Genomic DNA, 21,727 nt, shown 5'->3' with positions numbered 1-21,727 from the left:
GACTGAACTGTGTTATGGACATGCCTAATTTATAAGCAGCAGCTGTGCCATTTTCAGTCCTTTTGGGGGTTCCAGTTGTTCACCACCTACACTAGCACTTGATATTGCTATACTGCCCCTCTGTGGGCCATTTCAGTAGGTATGCAGTGGTGTCTCAATGCTGATGGTCTCAGGTACTTTTTGTGTATGTGTCCATTGGTGTTATCTATTAGTGTGATTCTGATAAGGTTCAAATATAAAATCTTAAGAAATAGCCGGGCAGTGGTGGCGCACGCCTTTAATCCCAGCATTCATGAGGCAGAGGCAGAGATAGGTGGATTTCTGAGTTCGAGGCCAGCCTGGTCTACAAAGTAAGTTCCAGGACAGCAGGGCTACACAGACAAACCCTGTCTTGTCTTGAAAAACCAAAAAAAAAAAAAAAAAAAAAAGAAAAAATTGAAAATATACATAAAGCTCTTCTAATATTTAACATATTACACACTATTTTTATATGTATGTGGATATTTAACTGCATCATTTGAAATAAGTACCAAATATCATCTCTCACATAAATACTAAAAATAAGGTTTTTTTTAATGTAGTGCAAGTTTATCATTATATAAGTTAACAAGTTTTTTCCAGTCTATATAATCTCTCAGTTTCTCTATTTTTTCTTACTTTTTTCCTCCAAAGGGCAGGGTTTTTCTATTGTAGCCCAAGTTGGCCTCAGAATCATGGAAATTCTCCTGACTTTCATGTGTCTAGATAACAGGCATGAAACACCATGGCCAGCTAGTCAAAAATCTCTTTTAGATCTAATTAGACTACAAACACAGTTATTGGTTAACCTAAATCTTTGACTTTTTGAAGAAAAATTAGCCAGTTGTTTTGTAAAGTAACATACATTTAGAACTTACCTTATTTTCTATAAACTGGAATTTGGACTTCGATTCACTATAGGCCTATTTTTGAAATGGGTCCTTTATGTGATTTCAAAAACCACACTTTTACAAGTGTGCTTTGTATAAGGCTTACAAGCTGCTGAGGCTGGTGTTGAACTCCAAATCCACTCTTAGCTTCCGAACTACCCTCAATTGTGGGACCAGAGCACTCACCATGCCTTGCTCAGCAGCAAAAACTTTTGACAATATAATTTTCATAATGCTAGGAACTGAAACTGAGACATCAAACAGGAAATGGAAGTGCTTCAATCCAGCCCTCAAGTCATTTATACTGCACTTTCTTTGGGGGAAAATTCAGGAACCTAAAACACATATAACTCACACCCCAATTTTGCTAATTGATTTTTTTTCATGTTTTTCTCAGTTCAAAAGAAAAAGTTAAAGTAAAAAAGACTGTAACAATGGTGCTTTGGAAATAGGGCAACACCACGTACAGTTATCCTTCATAGATGTTGGCTTTGTCCCAGGCATTCCTGACAGTCTTTTATAAATGTGTTCACTTGGTAAACTGGAAACAGGAGTGCCCCTACCTGACCTTAAACTTGCCAAGCACATGCCTCAGCCTCACAAATGCATCAGCACTGAGATAATGGGCATAATTTATCATGCTTTTGTTCCTTTCTGCTGTTAAAAAAAAAGTTTAAACTACACCCGCTGGTCTGTGCCTATGTTCCCAATATTTAGAAGGCTGAGACAAAAAGTTTGCAATTCAAGGCAAGCCAAGGATACATGAACAAGATCTCATCTCTAAAACTCAAGAATAATCACACAAATGGCCATTATTTTTCTGCTCTTTCACATTCACAAACGGTCAAATACCTGTCATTAAATTTTGGGAACTGCCCTCCACCACCAACCACCCCGAAATAGTATTTTAACTGGGTTTCATTGTACACATCTATAATCTTGAGCAGTGAGGCAAAGGCTCAATCAAAGGTCAGGAGTTCAAAGTCATACCCTGTTAACACAGTGAATTCTAGGTCAGCTTGCACTACATGAGATCTTACCCTTCAAAAAGTGATCTTAATATATACTAACTTTACTAGTTAATATATTATTTCCCCTATATTCTAGAAGAACAAAAGGTGTTTGTTAACTACTAGGTAGTCAGTAGGTAATTAGATCTTTAATGCAGAAACTGCTGTTTCAGTATGTTGGTTACATATGGTTTTTATTCAGGCTTGTCAATTAAGAAATACAAACCAAGCAACTCTTAGTTGCTTCTACAGGTTCACTCTTTCCTTACAGAAGCTGCTCACTACAGCTCTGAAGTATAGTATAGGCAGCAAGAGATTTGGGTGGAGCAACAATTCATCTGAAATCCAGAGTTAAATATTTACTTCCTTTGGTGCCTTATACAGAAAGGCACTGTTAAGATGTTACAAAATAGAAAATAACCACAGCAAATAGTTCTAGTGGCAACTTACTATCAACAAGTTACAGTGGTGGTGATGATTCTTTTCATTTTTTTTACAATTATAGTCTTTAAACTCTACACACACACACACACACACACACACACACACACACACACACAAGTGCTATTATGAAATAGTCCCTGCCCCCCCACCCCCCTCAATATACTGAACATAGCAGTTTCTTAGAACAAAAAAAAAAAAAAAAAATCAAGGCAAGTCTGATTTCAAATTTTCAATATAAAAGCAAAAGTATGTAATGCAACAGCTGTTCAACTTCCAACTCTATAGGCCCCTAACAAAACAGCCCCGTGTTTAAATGTCTCCAGCACACAATCCAGTAGAAATGCTCAACTGTAATCAACTAATAACCAACGTGAACAGAACCTTAGAAAAGAAGTTACAATACTTCCCTTCACCCTCTCCTCTTATAGTTGGAGGAACAGGTATCAGGAGATATAAAAGTCAAAGGAAGAAGAATTATAATGGAAAAAAAAAATCCTAAAGCTGCTGCTGTTTGGAATAGAAAAGAAGACAATATTTTACAAATGTTCAAAAACTGCAAGACATTAACACAATTCATTCACTATCACTCCTAACTTGAAAGAATAGAGAACAGTATCTCATCATATAAACTGTTATGTTCAGGTTCACAAAAAACTATGGATGTAGTTTTAGGCTTTATGAAGGAAAACAGGTTCAGTTCAAATCATTGGATACTATACATCTAGTCTGACTGGATCGGTGTCTAGAACTGTCACCCTTTACAACTATAAACAATAGCATGTAACTCCATGGGAAGCTTAAGGATTGAAGATATGTACACAGCTAGTTAGATCTCCCCTGCTTCACGCTCTTCAGAGCTCCTCCTGTCTTCTGATCTGCCATTAGCACTCTCATAGGACCGCTTCTTATCTTTTCGATCTCGGTCACGAGGTGATCTGTCTCTTGAACTCCTGTCTCTGTCACGTGATGCTAAGTCTTGATCTCTGAATCTTTCTTTTGAGGATCTGAAAAATATTAATTTGAGGAGCAAAATATGTTGGGACACCCAAAATCCAATGAAAGAATAGGATCAATATTTTCTGATAGCTGAAGAAATAGGTAAGAATATATCTGAGAAGAGAGTTTCTTATAGAATAGAGTCCTACTATACAGCTGAAAAGGGCACCAAAACAAAATTGGGAAGAACAAATAGCTATACAGTTAAGGGCAAAAGAGCCTAAACTAAACAATGTATTCTTAGTATTTCAGAGATAAAGTTTCTTCAACTAATAAAAAGGCATTTAGTATAAAAACAATATATAAGTAATTGCTTTTATAAGTGAAAAGTATCAAGATTCCAAATTGGATGGAAACCAATGAATTTGTACAGCAGTCATCTCTTGTGCTAAATAAGGATTTGAAGTGTTGTAAATTACAAGATCAGGGTGTATGAGTTATTCTTTTCTATCAACTTTAAAAATGACAGAAATGCAAAACCATCCATAGCTTTCTGGTTTTATACAAACAGGCTTCGGCCACATTTGTCCTATGGGCAGTATGTTGCAAACTAGGTAAGAGAACTACTTAATATGGCTTTAAATAACCATTTGCTAATTTAAAAATCTGGTTCACTATTCAAGTGAATTCATTAAACCAAAATGTAAAGTATCAAAAAATGATCACACTATAATAAAATTCTGCCGGGCATGGTGGCGCACGCCTTTAGTCCCAGCACTTGGGAGGCAGAGGCAGGCGGATTTCTGAGTTCGAGCCAGTCTGGTCTACAAAGTGAGTTCCAGGACAGCCAGGGCTACACAGAGAAACCCTGTCTCGAAAAACCAAAAAGAGATAATAAAATTCTAACTGTTCCTAGTACTACTATCTTCATTCTAACCCCATCTTCAAAGATATATAAACAAAACACCCTCAGATATGCAACCAGGAAAAAAACAAAACAGAAACACATTATGTAGAACCTAACTATATTGGTTAGCATAGAATATATACTTTTCAACACCTAAAATGAATTAACAACAAATATCACATTTATTTAGTTCTTTACAGGTGGTACAGAATGTTTATACATAATTTATCTCAATCAAGGTTAGAATTATAATCAGAGGCACTGCCAAGTCCTGCATAATACTTATTTTTTTTTAAAGTTGGAGTTTAAAGTTGGATCTCAATATGCTATGTTTGCATGCTACTAACCCAGAAAACACAATACTTTCAGAAAAACATAAGGCAAGATAAAAAATACTACTATAACCAGTTTGAAAAATATAGATAAGGAGAGTATTATAGTTTGAATATAAAACAGTCCAAAAGGCTCATGTACTGTTGAAGACTTGAAACTGGTGATGGTGCTACAGATAAAGGTGGCTAGCTCATAAAGATGGTACAACCGCTGAATTAACCCACTGTAAGTTCATAGCTAAACAGCCATTAGGAGGTGGTTTCTGGCAGGAGGAAACAGGTCAAGAGGGGTCTATTTTATTATAACTTCTACCTGGTTCTTTGTTCTCTATGCCATGGTGTTCTGGTTAGGCATGGGCCCAGAAACAATTCAAAAGTGGCCATGAGCCGGGCGTGGTGGTACACGCCTTTAATCCCAGCACTTGGGAGGCAGAGGCGGGCGGATTTCTGAGTTCGAGGCCAGCCTGGTCTACAGAGTTCCAGGACAGCCAGGGATATACAGAGAAACCCTGTCTTAAAAAAAACAACAACAAAAAAGTGGCCATGAACTGAAATCTCATTTTCACTTCACAAAAGTGTGAGCTAAAAATAAAGACCTTCCTTCTCACAAATTGTTTTCTTTTTTTTTTTTTAAACTTTTCACTTTATTTATTTTTTTTAAAGATTTATTTATTTTTATTGTATATAAGTACACTGAGCTGTCTTCAGACACTCCAGAAGAGGGAGTCAGATCTCATTACGGATGGTTGTGAGCCACCATGTGGTTGCTGGGATTTGAACTTCGGACCTTCGGAAGAGCAGTCGGGTGCTCTTACCCACTGAGCCATCTCACCAGCCCACAAATTGTTTTCAAATACTTTGTCGTAATACAAAACTATGGCAACAGAAATTAAGATTTAAAAAGCTTGAAAAATCAACACCAATTTCAAGCATTCTACTTGAAGTTATATAAGCCTTTTTCCCCTTTTGTTTTTGGAATCAAGTTCTCTCTCCCTAGCCCAAGCTGGCCTCAATTTATGACAAGCCTCCTGAGCCTCAGCCCCTCAAAAGTTATCATTTCAGGAGCCCCTGCTTAATAAGCATTATACAAGGAAAAATAATAATAACCACATTCCAAGTCTACACAAGCCATCTTCAAAGCTTCTATTAATGATAGAAATGATCACTAAGAACATGACATTAGATGCTGGCAAGTCCCTGAGGTCAGTGATAACTGAAAAAGAACAAAGACATGAACTAATGTTTGTACAAGATTACAAATATCCTCCTACACACCATTTGTTACTTGTTACTAGTGAAAGCCTAATAAGCCAAATGTCTCTATTATCTCTAATGAAATATGGAAAAACAACGGGATGTAATTAAATTATTTGGCAAAGAATTCTGAACCCAAGTAGTGTGACTTTGAAGTCTACTATAGGACAGAACACCCCCAAAAGCACAAAATTGCTGAAGGTCCTCACTGACCTATGGGAACTGTTGCCAAGACAAGGTTCATATAGACAACCTACTTGTAGTAACAGAGATATAAGTACTTCACAGCAAGGGCAAGAAAACAGCAAACTGCCAAGACTTTTAATGGACTTTTTTTACCATCAAAAACTAAACTCACATATATAACAATAATTTGATGTTATATATTTGAAATAACAAGTAATCATTTGCTTTTTTGTTAAAAACAATGATGTTTTAAAAGTAATTTGAATTCAAAGATATGAAATACTCTTGAGAAAAGCAAAATTTTTAATAATTTTACAAAAATAATCCTCTTTTGAACATGCTGAATATGGTGGGAAGTTTTCCTATATAACTAAACTTCCCAAGTTCAGGAAGCCTCAGGATGACACAGTGATAGGACAGACTTCCCACCCACCCCTCCCATCTCCATCACCAATAAAGACAAGTAAGATAAACATCAGAAAAATGACAGCTGAGCAGGTCAACACAAGAATCAGCTAGATCCTTTATTGCCTAAACCACCCGATTCTCAGATTTAGTGTGCAGATTTAGAATCATAAAGAACACTACCAAAAAAAAAATGTTTCTGGCCACTGCACTGAGGACAAACCCAGTTTTGAAATGTAAGAAGCCTACAGGTATTTCCATACTTGTTTAATTACAACCAGTTATTCAAGCCTGATCCATTACCTCAAACCAGTTTTAAAGAATCTTTCTGAAAATTTTCCTCATCTAAATTTATGTTATTTATCCTATGATATTCAGTTTATCACTTTATAATCTGTGGCTAAGTATTCTCCCACACAGAAAACTCCATAGAGCAACATAAAAATGGTTGTTTATATACACTACTATTACTTGGCTATTTTTTAACAAGCCTAGCACAGAGGAAAGTATCTAATTCATAAAGCCAGGCAGGGTGTCATATACCTATAATCCCAGCACTCAAGAGGAAGCTGAGGCTAAAGGATGAATATGAGGTCAATTTGAGCTACTCAAGAGCTTGGCCTCCTGACCTCTCCCGCAAGCCCTCCCCCCAACAGACACACACAGAGACACAAGGACACACACACACACACACACACACAAATCCCTACCTAGTTAAAAATCACTTTAAGGGCTACTAAGAACATAGACAGAAATACACAAAATAAAAAGCTGATTGAAAGCCTATTAAGAAACTCAGCTTGTGATTTCAGGGAAAGGGTAACTCAGTCTAACAAAGATTTTGTCAGCTTTCTGTGGGTTTAATTTATGTGGAGTAAGCCAAAGAAAATTTAAGACTAGTAACTAGGGTTTCCGAGTTTTTCTCCTATATTTACCTAATAATAGTTGTCAAGGAGGGAAAAAGTAATTTTAAGTATAGTTTATGCTCCATAGGATTATGTGACCTGAATTTTGGGAATTAAACAGCTCCACTATATTCTAACCCTTTGTTAGCTCTCACTATATAATTAATGTCTGCTCTCATTGCATCTTTTGAAGTTTCCTGCTATACTAAGGTGTTTTGTAGCTTCCTCCAAACTCAGAATATTCCCATTACACTAAAGGTGAACATGAAAATGTATGATTTATACTGTGGATTAAACAACATAGCAGAATCGGTTTGCTCTTTAGAAGTGCACCAAAATGTGGAAAACAGGCAAACAAAGCTAAACAATGCTTTTAATGAAAGGACTTCTCAGAGTCCCTATTTGTTAATACATATTGGAAAACAAATAAACAAAATCCCCTACAACCCTCAAGAGTATTAGTACCTAAAATTATTTGCCTATAAAATAGTTTTTATCAGCATCCCTCCCGTCTCCCCAACATTCCAAGTAAAGAAAAGCAATAACCTCTGCACATACTGGCTTCAATTTCTTACTCCGGCTCATGCATTAACTGTGCATGAACTACTCATACAATCAGAAAAAAATGTATACACCTACAATTGAGTACATATCAATATATCAGGTGCAGGTTTCAAGCCAATAATCTAAGCATAAGTAACATAAGAAACAAAAGGCTAAAACATAAAGGTAGCTCCGCATCCTCTGATCGGCACTTCAGTACCTCCTCTTGGATCGCTCTCTGCTCCTATCTCTTGAACTGTGCCGACTTCTCTGGTGGCTACGGCTGCGGCTTCGGCTACTGGACCTGGACCTGTGGCGATGGCGTTTCTCACGAGACTTGGATCGAGTCCTCCTCTTGCGTTCTCGTGACATGGAGCGAGATCGGTGTCTGCGATGCTCTCTGGATCTAGATCTACAAGAAAATAATTTATTTCATTGTTAGTGCTATAAATCTCATTTACACTAAAGTCCTTTCTTTTGTTTTTTGTTTTTTGTTTTTTTTAAAAACGTTTTTTTTAAATTTTTTTACTTTTAAGAAGTTTTTGTGTGTACACGCACATTAAAGAACACAAGTGTAGGTCAGAAGACAAACTTCTTCCATAATGCGGGTCCCAGGAATTCAACTCAGGTTATCAGGGGTTGGTGGCAGGAACCTTTAACCAGCTGAGCCATCTTACCAGTACTGAGAAGTTATTCTTCAGTAGCTGTACTTGATGGCAATTCTATTCTAAATAAACTATATGTGCAATGGAAATAAACTGCTAATGTGTTATTGGCTAGATACTAAGATATCAAAATAAAAACAAGAGTACCAATTCTCAGAAGTCAACCAATCATTTATAAATTTAATGTAGCTTGGGCTAGTAAGATACACACCCACTAGTAGGGAAAAGGAAAAAAGAAAGCTAAGCAGTTAAAAGTGCATGTGGTACAACCTTGAACACTAGAGTACTACATACAGCACAGACCTGTAATGCCAGCTCGGAAGGCAGAGGATAGAAAAGTGTAGACCATAGCCAAGGAAACCCAAATCTCAGACAAGGATCATACAGCATTAAAAGCATAAATAATGCTTTTAATGAAAGGATTTCTCAGAGTCCCTATTTATTAATACATATAGGACAATACCAAAGCCCTCTTTTGGCCTTCATAACACTCACACACAGTTATGTGTATACAGATAAACACGTACAAATACACAAACAAAAATAGAAATAAAAAAGGATTAGGGCATATTGTAAAAAATTGATTTTGAGGCCAGCCAGGACTACATATACATAGTGAGATCCTTTTAAGAAGCATTTATTTATTTCGTGTACACTGACACTCTCTTCAGACACACCAGAAGAGTGATCAGATTCCATTACAGATGGTTGTGAGCCACCATGTGGTTGCTGGGAATCGAACTCAGGACCTCTGGAAGAGCAGACAGTGCTCTTAACCCCCTAGCAAGCTCTCCAGCTCCCTTTTAAAAGTTTTATCAGGAATATGGAAGAAAAATTAAGGCAACAATCAGTATTACAATTTCATGCCAAATTTTAAATTTTTCTGCTATTCTTTTAAGCATACTTAAAAATTTTAGGGGGCTGGAGAAATAGCTCAGCAGGTTAAGAGTGGTTGCTCCTCTTCTATGACACAAGTTCAGTTTCCACCATGCACCTGAGGTAGCATATAATTCCAGCATTCCTAATTCCAGTTCCAGGGAACCTAACACACTCCCCTGGTTTCCAAGGGCATTCCCTCTCCAGCTCCCAAACACATAGGACATGTGCTCACAAGTAAAAATAAATCATATTAAAAAAATAATAAAGAACATTTTAAGGATAAACCACCCTTTCTCTGAATTATATTTTGACCACTAAAGTTTTAAATGTCAATGGTAAGCCAAATATTACAGTGTAAACAAAAACAAAAAAAATCAGGTGAGCATTTTACAAAAACATGAATGTGTGTGGTGGACTCTGTGTGTGTGTGTGTGTGTGTGTGTGTGTGTGTGTGTGTGTGTGTGTGTGAGTGTGAGAGAGAGAGAGAGAGAGAGAGAGAGAAGGATGTAGATAGCATGAATAGAACAGAAATATGTGAGGGAAAACAAAAAGAAGATAAGTTTACTGTTTAGCTTAAAGTCACTTTAAGAGGACAGAAGTGATGATGTGGGTTATGTATGCTTGTAATCTCAGCATTTAGGAGACGAAGGCAGAAAGGAAACTCAGACAGCATGGGATACTATATCTAGAACATGGCAAAAAAGGAAAAAAGAAAAAAAAACACAGACACTGTTTAAGTTTAAGTTGGATTGTATTGATAATTCCAAATTTAAAACAGATAAATCTTAGGGCATATAAATTACACCTAAATAATATAAAACATTTCAAGTTACCATTAAAATGTAGTATTTTTTCATAATTTCAAAAGCAATTAATTAGGTGACACAATTTGTTTGTAAATATTTTAATTTTCTTTTTAAAATTTTTTTAATAATTTTTAAAAAAATTTTTGAATTTAAATCTTGAAATACAAGGCTGGCCTTGAACTCACAATGCTGGGATTGAAGGCACGAGCACCATATCTAGCTACAGAAGAACTTTCATATAAAAATGTTTTTACATTTCATTTTTATATGTATGAATGATTTGCTTGAATGAATGCCTATGAGGTATATGCATGCCTGGTATCAACAAGGTCAAAAGAGAGCACCGGATCCCCGAGAGCTGCTATGAACTGCCATGTGATTGCTGAGAACAGAAGCTGGGTCCTCTGCAACCAGTGCTCTTAAACACTGAGCCATCTCTCTAGATCCTATAGAAGGGTTTTTTAAGCACTTAGCTCCAGTCTATACTATATAGTCAAATAAATGTACATATTGTAGACTTCATGTTTTACCACAATTGAATAGTTTCTTCAACTAAACAGAATTTCCCATGTAGTCAAAGGCAGCTGAAACCTTGCTCTGTGGAACTGTGTAATCCTGTATCTTGTTATCTGTGTAATCTGGGGCTCTTCCTTCTGCTCATGAGCAATGGAATTCCAAGCAAACACTGGGGCTATAGAAATGTGCTTGCTATGACACCTGATTCTAAAAACAGGCACAGGAAGGCTGTCTGTCCATTCCTCCATCCATTTAGTGTGACAGAAAGATTGTTTTATTTACCTATCTATCAAAAGAAAGATCTATCTAATCTATCACAAGAGAAAGAACACCAGAAAAGAAGGTACAGGCCTTAAATCCTGGCATTTGAGAGGCACAGGTAGGCAGATCAAGCCTGGCCTACATGGTGAGAACAGGCCAGACAGGGATACATACATAGTGACACTCTGTCTCAAAAGTAAAATAGGGGCTAGAGAGGTGGCTGCTCTAAGAAACGCCAGGTTCAATTTCTAGCACCGACATGATGGCTAAAACCATCTATAACTACAGTTCCAAGGGATCTGGGCACAAAGCATGGATGCCGTACAGATAGATACACGGAGGCAACACCCATATACTGATAAAATAATTCAAAGGAAAAATTAAGATAATTAAATCTACTTAAAAGAATTTTCACCAATGATGTTTTGTTTAACCACTCTTGAGCTCGTTAACCTATTTCTAATACATAATCCAACTTTTTAAAATGTCAAGAAAATAATATGCAAAATATTTACTATGTACCTAACCCCTAACACATTTTATTTACAAGAGAAAAAAACAGTAAAGTAAATTCAAGTTCCTGCATTGTTGGAGTTTATAGTTTAGAGACAAGTTTTTAGAAATCTACCTCTAGTAAAGAAATAAGTAAATGGAAAATGGGTAGTAACAGTTTACATATGAACAGGAAGAACAGGATTTTCTGACAAGATCCCACTGAAAACGAGAATCAGCCAGCATAGACAGGAGCACTCATCCATAAAGTGCTGGAATGGGAGCACGTTCAACATGGTGAAGGACTAGAAGAAATCTATTGAGCTACAATGAAGTGAGCAAACAAGAGCAGCTTGAAGACTAAGTATTTTATCATTCAAACCAGGAAGCTCTAAGCAGTGTGTTATATAAAGTGAATGGAAGTATTATTGTGTGAAAACAAAATTATCTTATGGCACACTGGACTACACTGTCACCAGATGTGGTCACAGCTCAGCATTAAGGAATATAGAGGAAGGAGAATAATGAACTCAAACAAGATCCTGCCTAGAAAATTAATAAACTAGGCATGCAGACATATGCCTGTAATCTTTCCCAACAGTCTAGAAGAAAGACCCACGAGTTCCAGAAGACAAATTGGAGTCAAACAGGGCTACACAGATGGCTCAACAAGACTCAAAAAGAAAACCAAACAAATCCCATACAACAGCAGCAAAATCCCAAGTAAAAGGCTATTTGTATTTCCAACTGAATTTTGTTTTTATTTCAAATTGCCTTTAAAAAACTCCTGTCACATACATATTTACTATATTTCTAAAAAGTTTTTTGTGTGTGGTTTTTTTTTTTTAGCTTGCTCATTTAATACCAGAGTGGTAATGTACAATTCTACTTTGATAAAACTAAGTAGTAGTTCTGATTATGTTCTGAGCAGTTACTCTTCAATTGCAAGGCTCACACCTGAAGTACCATAGAGTCAGTGGTAATTGTTTGTTTGTTAGTTGTGAGACAGGGTTCCTCTGTGTAGCCCTGGCTGTCCTAGAATTTGCTCTGTAAATCAGGCTAGCCTAGAACTCAGTAGATTGCCTGCCCCTGCCCCTGCCTCCTGAATGCAGGGATTAAAATCACACACCACTACCACCTGGCTAGATCACTAGTAATTTATTAATTCTCACTGAAGTTTAAAAGAAATATATTCTAAAAACATACATTTGAAAAATACAACTTCACTATTATATCCATATGCTACAGTACCTACCTTTTGGGATTCTTGCTATGTGATCGGGACCTAAAAAAAGAATATCTACTTTTAGAAAAGTGACTAAAAATTTTAAACTGGCACAATGTTCTGCTATATGACAATTTTCTTGAGTTCTGACTTTTATGTTACTTCTATAAAAACAAGACATGTACTTGAATGAGAGTCTCCCCCAACAAACAACAGAACTCTATAGAATTCCCCTCCTTGTCACAGAAGTTCCTTCAACTAGGCACCTGGCTTAGAAAACAATATACTTCTGGTGACTGAAACTGTCTGCTTATCATAAAAACTTAATTCTCCAAAACCCACTTCCTAAACTAGAACAAAAACAGACCTTTTTTTTCTATAGCTTTTACATTGAGCTTTTCTCTTCTGGAAACAAAAATGTTTCGATATGTAAAATGACCATTCTGAACTTACAACTTCACACTATAGTCCTAGAAAAATGATGTCAAGCTTAGACCTTTGTCTACTTACACAAATTATATTCTTTTATAAAGAATACAGAAAATTAAGAAAATTAGACTATAGGGCTGGTGAGATGGCTCAGTGGGTAAGAGCACCCGACTGCTCTCCCGAAGGTCCAGAGTTCAAATCCCAGCAACCACATGGTGGTTCACAACCATCCGTAACGAGATCTGACTCCCTCTTCTGGAGTGTCTGAAGACAGCTACAGTGTACTTACATATAATAAATAAATCTTTAAAAAAAAAAAAAGAAAAAAAAGAAAATTAGACTATAAGAAAATTAGTATTTCTAATTGTGTGTGTGTGTGTGTGTGTGTGTGTGTGTGTGTGTGTGTATAAACTTGGGTGTGCATGACTTAAAAGGTTAGAAGTATTGGATCCCCTGAAACTAGAGTCACAAAAAATTATTACCTGTTCAATGTGGACAATGCTAGTAAGGAGACTCAGGTCCTCTTTGCAAGTGCAGGTCCATGTTCTCAATCACTAAAGCCATCTCTCTAGCCCCAAAATGATTATATTCCTTCATATTTAAAAAAATTTTGAGGGCTGAAAAGACGGCTCCACGGTTAAGAGAACTGACTGTTCTTCCAGAGGTCTTAAGAGTTCAATTCCCAGCAATCACATGGTGGCTCACAACCATCTGTAATGGGATCCGGTGCCCTCTTCTGGTTTGTCTGAAGAAAGCAGCAGTGTACTCATATACACAAAATGAATCTTTAAAAAAAATTTTTTTTGCCTGTATGTGTACATGTATGTTAGTCATGATTTTGTTTAAAAAAAAAAAAAAGTCTTTGCCTACATGTGTATATGTATGTTAACCATGTACATGTGTGAGGTCAGAAGACACTGGCGCCCCAGAACTAGAGTAGAGTTATGGATGGTTGTGAGCTACCATGTGAGTGCTGCTACTCTGGGCCATTTCTCCAACCTCCAAATGATCCAGCCCCAGATTATACTCTTATATAGCATACTCTTCTCATTTCCCAGTACAATCTCAGAACTCAATAAACAATTCCAATTCCATGATGAGTACAACACTGCAGTAGTTTATCTTGTGGTATGAATGTATATATAATGGCAAGCATGTTTAAAGTATGCTTTGGACTGTCTTAACTATATATAGTTCTATTCATTCATTGTGCAACCAGGGGGAAGTTATATATCCTACCTTAATCTATCATTTGTTAAGAGAGGAATAGCAATGTAAATGTGAAAAGTGTAAAATGTTCCCCAAACTCTGACATGCTGATGATCTGGTCCCCAGCTGGCATATCTAATCATTCAGAGCTAACTGGACCCTAACTATTTTAACTAATGGATAAATACTGACAATTTTTTTTTAGATGTATACATGTGTATTGCAAGCTTGTGGATATTCATGGAGGTCAGAAGGTTTTAGATCCCATGGAGTTGGGAGTTACAGGCAGTTGTGAACTGCTCAATGTGGCTGCTAAGAACTGAACTCAGGTCTCCTCAAAGAGCAGCAAATGTTCTTAGCCATTTCTCCAGCACCTACTGGCAGATTCTAATTGTTGTTAGGTTACAGAAACCAGTAGGTGTGACCTAGTTCAAAGAAATAGGCTCTTTGAAGGGTGGTTATTATCCCTGGACTTGTTCTGAAAACATCTTGAAGTAAGCAACTTTTCTCTACCATGGCTGGTTGTATCTTTCAGCCACCAGGATGTTCGGCTCACAGAAATGTAGCGAGCAAACCAGGTGCTGAAACTTCTGAGACCACAAGTCAAATAAATCTTTATTTTTTTAAGCTCTTTTCTCAAATATTGTTTGTTTGTTTTGAGACAGGGTTTCTCTGTGTAGCCCTGGCTGTCCTGGAACTCACTCTGTAGACCAGGCTGGACTCAAACTCAGAAATCCGCCTGCCTCTGCCTCCCCAGTGCTGGGATCAAAGGCGTGTGCCACCACCACTCGGCTTTTTTTTTTTTTTTTTTTAAGGTAGTCTTACACTACAGGGCAAGATAGCTTTAAACTAGTTACTCTCCTGAGTGCTAAGATTACAGATATGAACAACTACACCTGCTTTTTTTTCATTTTGGGGAGAATGAGAACTCACTATGTAACTTAACGTACTACACAGATTAAGCTAGTCTCAAAGCTGCCAATCCTTTTATTTCAGTTTCTTACGTTAGGATTATAGGTATGAACTACCATGCCTAGCTAAACATTTCTCCAATAAGGTTATATTTTGCAATCAAAAGAAATTGAGGTCTTGAGAACTGAGATTGGTTATGAGTCCACCATAACTCATAAACTGGGGTAAAGATGTGAGCCTCAATAGAGTTCTTGGGACTTCCTGTCTGGGCATGTTGGTTGGTACTGCAATTCTCCTGGTCTTTCATCCCCAGAGGTCCCAGTTCCGCCCTGTCCACTGCTGCATCCCAAGGGTCTATAAAGTTACCTGGTACACAACAGGTGAGCTATGAGTGCTGTCAGGGCTTACCTCCGTGGCACTGGGGGGAAACTCAGGCCCAGTAACCCCAGTGCAGGGGGAGTCAGAAAAAGGATTACGAAGTAATCAACTGGGGACTGGAGAGATGGCTCAAGCACTGACTGCTCTTCCAAAGGTCCTGAGTTCAAATCCCAGCAAACATATGGTGGCTCACAACCATCGATAACAAGATCTGATGCCCTCTTCTGGAGTGTCTGAAGACAGCCACAGTGTACTTACATATAATAAATTACATATAATATTAAAAAAAAAAAAAAAAGCTGGGCGGTGGTGGCTCATGCCTTTAATCCCAGCACTTGGGAGGCAGAGGCAGGCGGATTTCTGAGTTCGAGGCCAGCCTGATCTACAGAGTGAGTTCCAGGACAGCCAGGGATACACAGAGAAACCCTGTCTTGAAAAAAAAAAACAAAATAAAACAAAAAAGTCAACTTTCTTACCATCTACAAATATTGCAGTCCCACAAACAATATGAGGTCATTTAACTAACTCAATCAAATCTTAAACCGAGAATTCCAACATTATTTAAAATGCTATCTACTCTATACAAGTAAGACCAGCCTAAGACTGAGTATAGTGACTACTTCTTGAAATTTCTGCATTTAGGCAGTTGGTTTGGGTTTAACAATAAAGTAATATAGATGTCATATACAACTTTTAATCCTAAAAATCAAGAGGCAAATGCAGGCATATCTCCATGAGTTCAAGGCCAGTCTATTCTATATAGCTCTAGGACAGCCAGGAGGGGTATAGAGAGACCGACCTTGTTTCAACAAAAATAGTGATATCAGCAATAAATTTATAATTAATTGCAAAAATCAGTTGCGGAGAACAGTCCTCTGACTTATACATACACATATACAAAAAGGGTACAGACACGCCATACATACAAATAAACAAGAAAAAACTGGAATGATGAGGAAAACCTCAGTATATACTAACAAAGAGATAAGCTCTGAAGTAAGATTGCTAAGTGGAAAACAGAGATAGTGGAAGGAGCAAGACAGTGAGAAACACAGAGGAAGAAACAAAGGGTTTCTCAAAATAGGTGACAACAACATAGCATTGTACAGTTTTGCCCCTAAAGTAAAAAGGATTGCCAGCTAAATTCCACCAACACTGGGGCCAGTGAAATGAACAGACACAGAATGCACATGCATGCACACGTGCACGCACACACAAATTATGAAATGCAAAATAAAGTTCACCTAAACTGAGAGTAATATGCTAAGACCTTTTAAGTTAGTATGACCAATAAAGGGTTTTAATTATTTTTGAGACATATGTTAACTCTGAGAGAAGGTATTTAAATATCATAGATGTACTATAATCACGAAACACTAAAAATCAGAAGAGGTTAATTTCTTTATGGCATGACTGTCTACTATAAAGTTCTGAAAAGGTGCTATAAAACAATGTCATATTTGTGTCATGTAATTTTAGTTGCCAATGGGTAAAAATGACTTAGAAGGATGTTTAAACATACTAAATATGATGAATACTAAATTTAACAATGTTAATATAAGCAGACGTGTGTGTGATCAAGTTGTTATCAAGTTAATGGTGTTGCACACCTTTAATCCTAGCACTCAGGAAGCAGAGGCAGGATGATGTCTATAAATTCAAGGCTAGACTAGTCTACACGGTGAGTTCCAAGTCAGCTCAGACTACACAGAGAAACCCTGTCTCAAAAAACATAACCAAAATTATGGCTCCTATAATTGAGAAAATAATAGTTTAATATAAAAACAAAAACTCCCATATATTTTCTCAAAAAGTATAAAATAAACGAAGGATAATCTTTTGCACTGGAGTCCTTGCCTGGCACACAACAAGAACTGGGCTCAAGGCCTAACACTATAACCAAAAAGTAGAAAAGGCCAAAATTCTGTGTTATAAAGGCACAAATCTAGCCTAATATGAATTAATCAATGGGTAGTAAAAGGTTTTACTGTAACTCATATAATCTGAAGACATGAAACATTCTTTATTCGATTTTCCACAAATTTTGAAAGAAATGAGATCAGTTTAGTTGACTAAGATCTGTTAAAGGCTGAAGATCTCTAACATAAAAACACCCAAGCATACTCAAAAACCTAGGCTTTCTAAGTTTAAAGTCAGATCAGATTTTAAATGAAGAGATGTTAAACAGGTAAGGCTTGTGTACTCACAGTTCCAAATTCAAAACTCCAAATTTCTAAACATTTCTGGTCTAAAGCATTTTACATAAATACAAGCTATTGAATCTGTATTGTTTCTATTGAAATAGTCTTGCATAGTGAAATTTTTCAGGACAAAAGTTTCAAAATTTCCGTGTCCAGAATCAATTTAATGGCATCTCCAAGTCCTATCTCTTTCAGGCTGGAGACTTGAGCTTCAAACACAAGCACTATTTCTGACTTAGTACATACCTCCTCAGTTTCTCCCGTTCTTCTCTCTCCCTCTCTTCTCTTCGTTTCAGACGTTCCTGGTTTCTCTTCTCCTGCTTCTCAGCTACAACTCTCTTTAAGGTAATAATTATAAAATCGGTCATAAATTCACTGGGCATATTCCTTAATTATCTTTACCTTAAACCATATCTGGCTTCCCACATAGTACAATTAGCATTAATATAATTTAAAATTTTGTGAGGTGCTACAATTATTAGACTTCTAGAATTGTTTTTCCAGAATTGTAGAAAACATGCAAAACCTCTTGTTTCACCACGACGATTTTTTTACAAGCAGGAAAAGCAAGTATGCTACTAAACTCTAGTCCCACCCACATCATTCCTCAATGACATTTAATAATGTAATTAATAATAATGGTATTATACTACATTGTCAACAGAGTCTCAATACCGCCAAATCAGAATAAACAATACCATTCAAAGCCTAACTAATTACAGTACAGGGAGACTGAGACAAGAGGACTACCAGAAGTTCAAGATCAGCCAGAGGTGCAAAAAAAAAAAAAAAAAAGAAGAAGAAGCCAAAGCCTTATCAATGAAACCGAGGGGAAAAAGAAAAAAGAAAAAAAACCAATACAGACCAAAAGAATCAGGTTACGCAAGATAAAGTGAGGGGCATTAATTTAAACAATGTACCTTTAATTCTTCCAGCTTCTCTCTTATTTCAATAAATCCCAGGTGCAATTTACCCCCAAAATGATCAGCCAGTCGCCTGTCATTGTCATGAAGACCTAAATACGCAGAGCAGACCTCGCAGACACGAAGTTTCTGCTGCTGGAAGCTGGAAGCTGGCATAGAGTTCCGATAAACTTCCTAAACAAAAGGAAGAAAAACAATGCTCACACAAATGTTCTTAAAACAATGTAAGAAAATATAGTAAATCCTTTGAGTGGCAGCTCTGTTGGAGGTCAAGGCTTAAACTATCCTTTACATTCCATCTCCCTGTGATGCCAAGACAACAGATGAAAGGTTATCTTCATCAGGACTCAGATGATTTGTACTCATACATTTCATTTAAATGGTATTCTTAATATACATTGGTAAATTTGCCAACCCACTATCCTCTTTTCCTTTACTAATACAATCCTGGGGGGGGTTTCTTGTTTTTTGTTCAAAGCAGTTAATAATATAGTTTCCAAATCCCTATGTAGCTTTGGCTACGATAATACAGATAAAAATAGCTGGATACAATCTACTGTAATTGTCATGAAAATAATATTCTAATAGTTTGAAGTCAGTAAGGAATTGACAAAGCAAAAAAATAACAGCTTAATCTTTGGTTTCATAAAGGTTTACACGACTATATTGCTGTAAGCTATGAATAAAGGAAAAAAAATCCCTTTATCTCAATATAAATTTTAAGGGGATTTTTTTGGTGTGGGTTTGAGTATATACACCAAATATATGTGAGTGCCCACGAAGGCCAGGTGTCAGATCCCACAGAACTGAGTTACCAATGGTTGTAAATCACATTATATACGACTGAATACAATCTATGTGTAGCATGGGAATAAGGAGGTGGTTTTTTTTTAAACTACCACAAGCGGGTATAGCAATTAAAACAATTTGTTTACATGATATAAGATTACTGACCTGTCCCATAAAACAGCATATTGTACTGCTATAGAAGTAAAATCACTGTGGAAAAGAGTAGGTAGCACAGTGTATATAGGTGTGTTCCTTTTATGTGGGTAACTAGTTTAATTACACGTATGAGTTATAAATTTCAATACAGCAATGCTTCCAATTGTCCCAAAAATACTTTGAGACAAAACCCAATAGTGTAACAGCAACTGCTTAAGTATTTCTAAAGTGATTTAATTTTCTTTAATAAAATTTTTAATAAATTTGAATAAAATATATATATTCTCTAAGAAGTATAGACACTAACCTTTTACCACTATTAAGAATTTACCTCTTTCCAGGATAATTGGGTCTCATAATAAGACCTTATCTCAAAATAAAACAAACAAAATGAAAAAAGAAAAAAGAGATTTTACCTCTGCTTCTCTTTTCTTTGCCCGTGCTTTCTCGACTTCATCCATGACTTTCTGAGATTCTTCCACATTTCCTTCAGCTCCTAGTTGTTCCACTTTGGCCAACAACTTGCCTATTTCCTCATTTAACTCATGAACACGCTCTGCCTAGAAAAACAACAATAAAAGATCATGAATGATAAATAAAGTGAGGACAGGAGAGATGGCTCAGCAGTTAAGATTACAGGCTGTTCTTCTAGAGAACCTGGTTTCAATTCCTAGCATCACACTATAGCTAATAAAAGCCCTATTTTGGCCTTCAGAAGCACTAGGATGGCATGTGATACACAGAAGGCAAAACATACATATACATAAAATTTTAAGGGATCTATTTTCTGTATGAGTACTCTGCTGCATATACACCTGTGTGCCAGAAGAGGGCATCAGATCCCTTTAAAATGGTCGTAAAAATACAATAAAGGTGCTGGGAACTGAACGCAGGTCCTCTTGAACAGCAAGTGCTCTTAACCACTGATCCATCTCTCCAGACCCTGGAAAAATACCAATCTTAACAAACTAGTGTGCCAATAATAGTTACTTTTTTTATTAGATATTTTCTTCATTTACATTTCAAATGCTATCCCCAAAGCTCCCTATACCCTCCCCCCCGCCCTGCTCCCCAACCCACTCACTTCTGCTTCCTGGCCCTGGTGTTCCCCTGTACTGGGACATATGATCTTCGCAAGACCAAGGGCCTCTCCTCCCAATGATAGCCGACTAGGCCATCCTCTGCTACATATGCAACTAGAGACACAACTCTGGGGGGGTACTGGTTAGCTCATATTGTTGTTCCTCTTTTAGGGTTGCAGACCCCTTTAGCTCCTTGGGTACTTTCTCTAGCTCCTTTATTAGGGGTCCTGTGTTCCATCCAATAGATGACTGTGAGCATCCACTTCTGTATTTGCCAGGCACTGGCATAGCCTCACAAAAGCAAGCTATATCAGGGTCCTGTCAGCAAAATCTTTCTAGCATATGCAATAGTGTCTGGGTTTGGTGGTTGTACATGGGATGGATCTCTGGGTGGGACAGTCTCGTGATGGTCCTTCCTTCCATCTCAGCTCCAAACTTTGTCTCCATAACTCCTTCCATGGGTATTTTGTTACCCATTCTAAGAAGGAGCAAAGTATCCATACTTTGGTCTTCTTCTGGAGTTTCATGTGTTTTGCAAATTGTATCTTGGATATTCTAAGTTTCTGGCTAATATCCGCTTATCAGTGAGTGCATATCATGTGTGTTCGTTTGTTATTGGGTTATCTCACTCTTTCTTAAAGTATCTCCAACCTAAGATATTTCTTTCCTCAAAGATCATAGTATATACATGGCTCAAAGCATGCATATGCTACACATACATGCATGAAAGTAAAACAGTCATGAGCATAAAAATAAGTCTTGCTGGGCATTGGTGGCATATGCCTTTAATCCCAGCACTTGGGAGGCAGAGACAGGTGGATCTCTGTGAATTCAAAGCTAGCCTGGTTTACACACTGTGTCCCAGGACAGTCAAGGCTAGAGATCCTGCCTCCAAAAACCAAAAGGGGGAAAACAAAAGGCTTAAAATTATTTTTTAAAATGATAGAACTATACATGTACGTGAATGAATAAAT

The 21,727-nt window shown here is 37.0% G+C and overlaps 1 protein-coding gene across 26 annotated transcripts in view; it reads right to left on the bottom strand.

The window, feature by feature from the left end:
- Positions 1-1,565: 1,565 nt before the first annotated feature.
- The window catches only part of Luc7l2 (LUC7-like 2 (S. cerevisiae)), a 58,620-nt gene continuing 38,458 nt past the window's right edge, over positions 1,566-21,727 (bottom strand). For 12 of the 26 annotated variants that reach the window (XM_006505747.4, XM_030255232.1, XM_006505749.3 and 9 more), the window contains 6 exons: positions 20,088-20,231; positions 18,724-18,900; positions 18,050-18,141; positions 12,705-12,734; positions 8,051-8,242; positions 1,566-3,366 (listed from right to left, as the gene is read on the bottom strand). In XM_006505747.4, coding sequence (XP_006505810.1) covers positions 3,189-3,366; positions 8,051-8,242; positions 12,705-12,734; positions 18,050-18,141; positions 18,724-18,900; positions 20,088-20,231 — 813 coding nt within the window. In that variant the 3' untranslated portion in view covers positions 1,566-3,188. Of the gene's footprint in view, positions 3,367-4,306; positions 8,243-12,704; positions 12,735-18,049; positions 18,142-18,723; positions 18,901-20,087; positions 20,232-21,727 lie in introns of those variants that run through there. The other 14 variants (XM_030255233.1, XM_006505748.4, XM_030255235.1 and 11 more) reach the window with 5 other exon arrangements.

This window comes from Mus musculus, chromosome 6, assembly GCF_000001635.26.
Source record: "Mus musculus strain C57BL/6J chromosome 6, GRCm38.p6 C57BL/6J".
NCBI classification, from domain to species: Eukaryota; Metazoa; Chordata; class Mammalia; order Rodentia; family Muridae; genus Mus; species Mus musculus.
The sequence above is the reverse complement of the archived record's forward strand: the minus strand, read 5'-3'. Positions and strand labels throughout refer to the sequence as shown.